This window comes from Montipora capricornis, chromosome 14, assembly GCF_036669925.1.
Source record: "Montipora capricornis isolate CH-2021 chromosome 14, ASM3666992v2, whole genome shotgun sequence".
Lineage (NCBI taxonomy): Eukaryota > Metazoa > Cnidaria > Anthozoa > Scleractinia > Acroporidae > Montipora > Montipora capricornis.
In genome coordinates, this window is record NC_090896.1 from 28,635,112 (window position 1) to 28,645,111 (window position 10,000).

The 10,000-nt window shown below is 42.3% G+C and overlaps 1 protein-coding gene across 1 annotated transcript in view; it reads left to right on the forward strand.

Moving 5' to 3' along the window:
- Positions 1–7,897, forward strand: part of LOC138032827 (uncharacterized) — an 18,463-nt gene extending 10,566 nt beyond the window's left edge. Inside the window, exons 5-7 of the mRNA XM_068880548.1 lie at positions 286–391; positions 1,242–1,297; positions 3,647–7,897. Of these exons, the coding sequence (XP_068736649.1) occupies positions 286–391; positions 1,242–1,297; positions 3,647–7,275 (3,791 nt within the window). The 3' untranslated portion in view covers positions 7,276–7,897. The remainder of the gene's footprint in view (positions 1–285; positions 392–1,241; positions 1,298–3,646) is intronic.
- The last annotated feature ends 2,103 nt before the right edge of the window (positions 7,898–10,000 follow it).

Genomic DNA, 10,000 nt, shown 5'->3' on the forward strand with positions numbered 1-10,000 from the left:
TCACTTCGGCCATGTTGGTGTACCTACATAAACAAAGGAATGGTGGCCATGTTGATTTACCAAACTAATCCTTACATGGAATTGCACTCTATTTTTATGCAAATACTTCCTTTTCTTTCAGTAATTCCAATAAAATTATGGCTTCTAGTCATGCGAGTGAAAATGCTCCATCAGAATGGGAACATTATTTTTTATCCCCCTTCCAAAAGACAATGGCACTGTAACTACTGAATTTTGATAACCTAAATCATTAAGGAGCATCTTCCTTTTCGTTGAATTTATCAGAAAGACACAGGGCCATGGGAGATGTTAAAGCAATGGTCGACATATTTGTCTACACTCCTCTCAAAGAATTGCTGCATTGCATGAAGTATTCATCAACCAAGGAAAGGTAAATGCGTTCATGATAAGAGTGTTCCACTAAAGAACGTCTTTGAAACTAACACTTACTAGATTGTATCTTTTACGTGGCATTGACAGTGGCAAGGAAAAAGGGAGGTCAGGCGTTGGGATGTCCAAGGGCTTCCTTCCCACCCCAAGACCAGATACCAGTAACACTCCCATGGCTAGCAATCCCTTCAACCTAGCCATGAGCCCTTGTGCTGGGCATCCAGGCACCTGTCACAGTGACAAGCAGTGGAAGAAAGAGAAGGAAGGGGTTGGGGAGGCAAGATCTGCCATGAATACTGCATGCGACTGCTTGAACTAGATGAGCATATGCTTAGGCCAAGTAACACTGTTGGCTAAGGGGTGCAGGGAGGGTGTAGTGGTGAGAGGACTTGCCTCCCACCAATGTGTCCTGGGTTCGATTCCCAGACTTTGCATCATGTGTGGGTTGAGTTTGTTGGTTCTCTACTCTGCACGGAGAGTTTTTTCTCCAGATACTCCGGTTTTCCCCTCTTGTAAAAAAAACAACATTTCAAGACTTGTTTTGTGTTAATTGTTAATTTCAGTTTACATTGTTCCCAATTAGTGCTCCAATGACTAGACATTTAAATACATGTAACATTCCTTTCCTTTCCTTTCCACTCTCTGAAGAGAAATGGGCGGCCAATTGGCAGCAAGTTTTGCTAAATTGCATTTAACTGCACTAACCTATTGACAAGTAAAATCGTCTGACATTAGAGTAAAATCTATTAGTCTCACTCCTAGGAGTCAGTGGGTTAAAGATAACTAAAAACCCATACTGTACTTGTCCACAGGGGCATAAATTGTCTTACACTTTGACCTCTTTGCCTTAGGTTGGACTATTACCTTTCACAGGCTGGTTTCAAACAGCAACAGGCCATTTTGGAAGGTAAGCTCAGACTCTACTATATTGCAGTGAACATGTTACTTAATTCGTACCCCCCCCCCCCCCCCCAATACACGTCGGGGAGAACCACCTTCATGATGCAACCCAAGCATTGCGTTCCTACCTTCACCTTTCGGCTTCCAAGCATGCAATTTTGTGTCCATTGCTCCCTCAACAATCCACTTAGCACCCAATGCATCCTTATCACACAAAGCAGACAAACAGCATCCAAGCCACACGTCAGTTTTACAAGTCTTACTGGGGCACCACCACCAGGTGTTCACAAACGTTCACCACTTTGGATTGAGGGTAAACAAATTTTACTAGGTGTTAATGTTGTTAGTGGTTGCTTTGATCTGAGCCAAATTTCAAGTCGTGTGACACCAGACACCACTCATTCCAACAGTGACCCATGCTATAATGCATGGCTCATAGTCTGTCCTAAAACACCAGGTTCCATTGTAGACAAAGTTCTTGTCATGTCTGTCGCATACTGCACAACCTTGGTAGTGGAATCTGCATTGAAGAACACAAGTGTTGCTGAGAATGTCATTCTAGGTGACATAAGTGACATGAAAAATGATGATGATTCTGTTCTTGAAGAAGCAGCTGACACTACTGCAAAACAACTTGCTGATGGATGGCTTACATGGGCAGAACTTTGACTCTTGTGCACCAAAGCGATGGAAACTTTCAGTCCAAACGAAATAAATGGAAGATTCTGGCCTCAGCTCATTACTTTTGTCCCCCTTCTGTGCTGACTTAACAGAATTTGATAGTCAAGGTCCCGAGTTTCCTCCAGTAGAAGAATTGAAGTGTTACCCTTACTCACCCCTTTACACTGATGCTATATTTCGGGCTTTGTAGATGGCCTGGAGTATTCTACTGTTGATGCAGATAAATTATTATGAAGCTATTTAGAGAACTTGTCTGTCAATATCCTACTGCATTTCTCCTCCCTGGGAGTCCACTCAGAACTGCAGTATTTCTAAAAATGGTCAAAACTGTTTAAAGAATACACGTACAAAGTTATTTAAATGTAAAATTACATTCCAAATAAGTTTGTCTGATTTTGTAACTGCTGACCGGTTGGCTCAATTGGTTGAGCATTGGACGTCCGTGCAGGAGGTTGTGGGAAAGGAAAGGAACTTTATTTAAGTGTCTAGTCGTTCTAGCGCTGGAGCGCTAATTGGAGACACTGTAAACTGAAATGAACAATGAAAGTAAATCAAGTCAAATGTTGGTTTTTAAGGAGAGGGGAAACCGCAGTGCCCGGAGAAAACCTCTCGGTGCAGAGTAGAGAACCAACAAACTCAACCCACATATGACACCGAGTCCGGGAATCGAACCTGGGCCACATTGGTGGGAGGCGAGTGCTCTCACCACTGTGCCATCCCTGCATCCCAAAACCTTCAGTCGGACCACCACTCAATTAGGAGAAAGTGCTCCCCATTTGCAGGGTAAGACATCTGCAAACAGTCGGGCTCTCTTGTCTTCTTGTATATGGACGCTAAAGCATATGCCTGTCTAACAACCCTTGAATGCTCATAACCCTGTGGGACGTAAAGAAACCCACACACTATTCGAAAAGACTAGGGCATGGAGTTCCCGGTGTTTTGGTCTGTCCTCTGTGTGAGAGGGTAAAATAATTAATGCTCAGAGATAAATCATTACCCACAACAAGCTACTTTGAAATCCGAAGGTAAAGAAAAATATATAGTGTGATACATGAGCTGAGGTGTTTGTTGTTGGTAGCTAGGTATGAATGTATGAATGATGGCTGAAGATGACTTTGGCTCAAACCCCCAATTTTGCTGTAACCCAGCTTACGAATTATCACGTAAATGTATAAGACTATCTTGTTCCTTTCTGCGCAGTTTATTTAGTGATCTACTCAAGGTCGGCTGAATAGATTTCAATGTTTGACAACAGGGGAACGTAACCCAACTTTGAAGAACCTCAACCGTAATTCATTACTTAACTCATTATTAAATTTTCGACCTCGGATATTGCGTTTCTTGCTTTCTGATTGTTCATTAGCTCATATACCGTATGACTTAATATGGAAACTGATTCCGTCAAGTTTTGCCAAGCTGGAAACTGATTGACTTTAATTTCCAAGTTTTCAGAATTTAATGAAAATTAGTCCATTCACTTCTTGGATATGCGACTGGTTATAGCCAACTCAGCGCTGCACGCCTTGTTGGCTATTTACCATCCTACATGTATATCCAACTCGCGCTCATGGGATAATTGTTAAACAAAATGCTGGGCCTATCTGAATGTCTAGTTTTTTTTCTATCGAGACCTCGTTTAAGTTTCATTAACTTGGATCTTTTTTTTCTATCATAGAAAACTTTTGCCATCTGGATGCCTGCAGTAGGAATATGTCTGTGAAGAAACTGCTTAAGGAAGGGATTACCTACAACTCGTTAATAACTATCTTTGAGGAGTGCTGTTCCTTTATGGACTTTTACGAGACAATGAAAACTTATGGAATAGAGCGCAAAGTTGCAAAGGTCATAGCCTTACATTTCAGTGGGAAAGGACTTGAAAACCAGGGTGCAAAGGCTTATTCGAAGCTCCATGGAGAAAAGTTAATTTCTTTTGACTCGGCACAGGAGACATCAGAAGGTCAGAGAGATGGTAGTCACCCCTTGCAAGGTGAACGCCCTGACAGAAAAGATGAACCAAAGGCAGATGGCAATCGCACTTCGAAGTGTCAACGCCCAGAAAGCAGACAAAAACCAAAGGTCTCTTCCGTCAAGAAGCAGCTGTATTCCAAGCCAATGGAGGAAGAGGTCAACGGAGATTGGGAGCATGAGCTAGCTATGGCTGAGCCTCGTACGAACTTCACTCTGAAGTGCACAACTGCAACGCCTTTAAGCCTTGGTGTGGATGACTTCTCATCTGCTCCGTTAAGACCGGGTGGGGAAAAGAATAGTCCAGAAGAGTCCAAGATTGCCCAATGCCACCCTGAGACAAATGGCAGTTGCACCATGGAGATGAATATCAAGAGACCACATACCCGACTTCAGGGTAGAGGAAGACGCTTTTCACCTAAATCACCTCTTGTCTCAAGTGATGCACGTAAAAGGGGCGGATGTAGAAACAAACCAGTAGCTGAACCAAAGCGAGAAGGCAGTATGAAAAGGGACGCTACGAGTTGCAAAAATGAAACCAAGGGTTTACCAGCAAAGTCAGCGGATGGGTCACAAGAACTATCAAGTTTAAAGGAAAAAGATCAGTCGTGTTGTGGAGCCTCTTTAACTGAACAAGAAATGTCAAACAACGTTGAGCGCAAGGGTTTAGCGTGCGATCAGATGCATCTCTCAGGAGAAGATTCTCAAGAGAAAATTGAAACAAAATCACCATTAGCGACTGCCAGTGTGGTTAAAAAATTTGCCAGTGTGATGATTGGAGACATTGCTATTGCAGTGCCTGTAGCAGATAGTGAAAAGGAACATGATCCCTCTGGAACTGCATCGAAGGAAAAGGGTTCAGTGAAAGGTAATCAAACTGAGGACAAAACTGATACGGATACCAAAGAAGTAAACACATGGTCAACAAGCCAAGATTCATCTTCAGCTGCCGTGGAAATCCCTCAAGTTCAATTGCCTAAACCTGATCCTGGTGCTAGTTGTCTGCAGTCAGCATACACAGATTTGAAGACTCCTTTTCAAGACCAGAATGAAAAAGACTGTGTTGCTGAATACACGAATGCCTGCAAACTTGAGGCTGAGCCTGAAAAGCTGGTCGACAATGACGATTCCTCCGTAAGGTCTCCGAGCGCAGTGAGTCACATTGAATCCAGTTGTCAAAAAGTGAACGGGATTCATCAAACAACTACTGATATTATCGTGGAAGCCGTGAATAGTGAAAACTGCCACCCGTTTGCGGAGAACTTGTCAAGCGTTGTTGATCCAAGACAGGCAGACGAAGAAACCAACATTGACAAAGTTAGAGCTGATTGTGATTCCAGTGGCGTCACTCAGGATCCAGTGCCACCAGTGATAAATCCATCAAGTGAGTCAATTGACGAAGGGACTGAAAGCGTTCACATTCCTTGGGATAAACTGCAACAATTGCCACATGCCCCTTCTCACGAAGATGTTTCAATGCTTGACAGGTTTGTGATGAGCGAGGGATTAGCTTGTCATGGTGTGCACACTGATGATATAGAGAACACGCGTCACGATATGCAGGCTGAACTGTCATCTGAAAGCAGTAGTAGCAGTGGTGAGTTCATGGATGGATTTTACCGTCACCCACCTTTAGGTGCCGAGCGTGGGTTTACTCCGGACCAAGTTCAACAGCAGCAGCCGCCGCCGCCGCCGAATCAGGTAGCTTGGGAAGGAAGCATCAGTGAGGGAGTCTATCCAACCCCTTCGATTCCGTCGTTCTCTTCTGTAGTAGGCTTAAGCTACCCTCAGGGAGCCTTTCAATCATATGGTTATCCATATGCAGGATATCATCAAGCACAGCAGCCCCTTCATCCTCTTAAGCCCTACTACTCGTCATTTGGTTATCCCAGGCAAATGCGGCATATTGCGGTGCAGCCCCAGCATCAAGTGCTTGTGTCGCCTTACCTTCAGAACAGAAATCAAATAGTGTTCACCAATACAGTGTCTCAAGTTACTGGATTTCCCACGACTGTGACACCGGCATCTCATATCCGACCACTAATGTACCAGGTCTGGCACGGGCCAGCGAATTATCCGTTCCCTACGGTGCCATTTTATGGAAATCAGTATGATCAGGTGCAGGAATCTACGCGTGGGATATTAAATGTTGGAAGCATACATCAGAGCATTGGAGCTCCTCAAGTCAACTCATCTGTTGAGTATCAAAACCCAGTATTGAATCCGAGTGGAACAGCAGGCTGTGACACGCGGCCAGAACCTGGGTCAGAGTCGTTATCACGTGGTAGTCCATTTGAACCAATCACTGGGACTGTAAGTGGCAGTTCCTTTTACTCAGTTCATGCACTTTCTTCAGTCTTAGACAAGGAATCAACGGAAAACGATATTTTCGTTTCTACGTTAGCAGACGACCAACTTTTTACTGAGCAAGAATTGAACCCAGTTGAAACACCAGGATGTGTCATTACTTGCGAAACAAGCCTTGTTCAGTTTTGTGACAAGGAGGTTTCCGGTAATAAAGGAGATGCATTGAATACGACAGAAACTCCTTCAGACACCTCAAGTGAATTTTCCAGACATACTGTGCCGCCAGATGAAGTGGTCCATGTTCACAAGAAGATAACTATTTTGTCCCGTGAAGATAGAGCTATGAAAAGACGACTCTCGCCTGATGGAAGCAGTATGGAGGGCGTATGTGGAGATATCAGTTCTTGTCATAGTATTAAAGAGCCTTCGAAACAAGTTAGTGGAGAGTTAATGGAAAGGGACTTCGAAACCTGGACAGACGATACTTCCGTGAGAGGCTCAGGTCTACCTCCCAAACCACAGAGGATTAAGGGAATACAGAGGCGAAAGAACAAGAACATTCAACATCGCGGGCAACCTACAGACAGTAAACCCTCAAACATGGTCAGCTCTGATCTTGCTAAAATCCCTGAATCTGTTGAATATAAAATTGGTAGTAACTCAAATGAACTTGTAGGTCAGAAAACGTCGGTGGCTCGTGATTTACAAAGTGCCAATCTCTTTGGGTGTAAAAGTGTTGCCTCAACTGAGATGCGCAGGCCATTGTGTACTTCGGACGGCAACGTGGAAACTAATGTGGCAAGCTCAAGTCGTCTTGTCGCTGACACTTCACCTCTGATGGGTGAGGGACGCCACGGACCTAGACGGCAAGAGAGCAGCTCTCAACGGCCTGGCAGAAAAAGAGTGTTTAACAACAAAGGTTGGAGTCCTTACTCTGGAAAAAAGCCTCAAAGAGATCTGTCCAAGCTTAAGGAGCAAAAATCAGCTAGAACAGATACGAATAATAATTCAGGAGTTATGCGCGTTCTCTGATCGTGGTTTTAGTCGCTTCTTTGTTATTTTTATTTTTTGATTTCTTTTTCACCGCATTCAGAATCAATTTGAGAATTGCATAGAGTAGTTTTGTTACTTAAGACGTTTGCACTTTAGCGTTGACAGGTTAGGACAGAGAAAAGTTTCGTTGTGTTAGGCGTTTTCAAAATTGGACCGTTGTTAATTATTACAATAGTAATTAGTATCTCAATAGTGGCTACGAAATATCTGACACGCTGGAATGGAGGTAGTTGGAGTAGACGGATCGCAATAGTTGCCCTAGCTTATGGAGTTATTTTAATTTTAGTGTTGGAAATTAATCGATTTGACTTTCCAATACCATACAGTCACTCGAAACTGCACCTGAAATCAAAGATTTTTCATTGCTAAGATGAATTTTTTCACTCACAACTAATATACTTTTGCAAATGCTGTTGCCTCGACGTCATTTTTAGGCGGCCCACCTCTGTGCTAGTCAGTGGCATGGATCTTTTTTTTTCTGACTTTACGTCAGAAGTAGCTTAAAAGAACTTTTGCGTTGCACAGCTGGGCTGTTGGTTTAGATCACTCCTAGTTGTGGCGAAGAAGATAAGATAAATAAAAAGAATATTTAATGCTAAAATGCTGAAAATTGATTCTTTTTGTGAAAAGATTCATTTCATCAATGGAACATATCCGAGTTTTATGTTCAATTTAAACATTTACTTAGCCGTTTCGAGTATAACCAAGGGTGGTCTGGAGAAAATTAGTTCATTCATTCGACAGAAACCTAACATTTCAAGAATTTTGTACTTGGATACAATTTCGTAGAGGTTGAAGTAATTTGGAAATGACCAATTGTCTCGTTACTTTGACAAATGCAAAATTTGCAATTATTCTACTCTATAGATAACAATAAAATCTCGCAACAAAAGCACTCAATATATAATACAGAAAGAATTTTTCGCATGCAGTTATTGAAATGCCATTAACAGCGAATTGCTTACTCAATAACAAAATACAGAGGGAAAACAGGTCGTCCAACATAGTTGAAACCGTAAAAACTTTTGAAAGCCTGTCGAATCGGGGTTAAATTGGTTTAAGCTTTCATTCAACATCGATTCAACTTTTCCTTTGTTCTCGAAAATGTTGAATAGTTTTGAAGCCGTTTGAACACTGTTCAACAATTGTAAAACACACGCATGCTCACATCAGGCCATAATAGTCAATCTGGACGAGAGAGACTGGTTTCTAGTTAGTGTTGGTTCTTTTTTTGTTGGCGCAATGTTGGAACCATTTGAACGGCCTCCGCACAACTTTGTTTTTGCGTCCAAACATTTGCCCGACATCCGTTCAACTTTTGTTGAACGAATGTTATTCAAATGTTGAACCCGTTTAAACGGGCCTTAAAGTGCTACCATGACTTCTTTGGATTTCAAAGCTATATTAACTAAACACAAAGTGACCCAAGTTTTATGCCTTGATTTTAAAAAGACACTTGTCTATATTAACTGGAATTTCCCTATTTAATGGTCCGCCATTACTAATTTAAAAAGATCAAGGAAAAAATGACGTCAAAGACTCACTATGTGTGTGTACGCTGCATGGGAGTTTCGGGCTTCAGATTTATAAACTTGTGTTTTGCATATATAATAGGCTGCGTTTACACGCTGAAGTCTTCAGCTGGTGAGTAAATGGCGTCGCTTTTCCCTGGATCCAACCCTCTGAGGTCCAATCAGACAATTTTTAATGCGAGTAATGGCGAAAACTCAAAGTAAACAGGCTTTGGACAAAAATCAGAAGCTCAAATTTTTGCCAGTCAGGTGTTAAGCAAACACACTTTCAAGAGGAAAAAAAGGACAAGATTTTTTTATCATAGCACTTTGACGTCCCACAGAATTATTCACGAACAAGTGTTCGAGACGGGACCGACGGTTACTGGTGCTTCGAGGCCGGGGACCTCCCTCACGAAAGTCCAGTTACCGAGCCTGGGGCCCGTTTCTCGAAATTCCCGAAACTTTATGGGCCATTTTCGGGTGTCACAATTCCCTTTGTATCTCAAGAACGGAGAGAATTCACAGTCATTTTTCTTTTTATTACCTTTAAAAACATGTTACAAGATAGACTTTCGAAAACGAGCGGTTGGCAGTTTCACAAATGGCTTTTCGGCCCCTGGTCTCTAGTCTTTCTCTCGACCTCTGAGCTCGTCTCTTTTGGGCCAACCCGTTCTCGCCCTTGAATTCACGATTATCCTGAATTGTTAATTATTTTGCTTTGTATTCACAATTACCGTGAATTTAGAAGACTGAAAGCTTGATATAGATTATGGGTAATGATCATATTTGTTTGAGAAGATAATCCAACCGTACGGACATAGGACGCCAACCTGGGAATGTTGATTGACACGTTACTAACCACTCGTTAGCTGCTCAGGGGCAATATTTTAAACACTATTTTGATGATGCTGAATTATCACTCGTCAACAAACAACATTAAACACTACAATAAAGGTCGGTTTCCAGACTTCACGACAAAGCTAAACATTTTAAAGTCAAAGCTTAGGCCCAAATTATTAATCTAGCTTAGGCCTAATTACTCTTCAGCAGCGATATTCTAAGGTAGACTTAAATAAATGTCTTTTTGAGGAGGGCGGTGTCTTGATCTTCAGTGGTAAAGCGGAAAGAAGTGTTTCCCATAGAGTAGAAACTCCGGGTTCTAATCCAATCCACGGATATGATTTTTTATT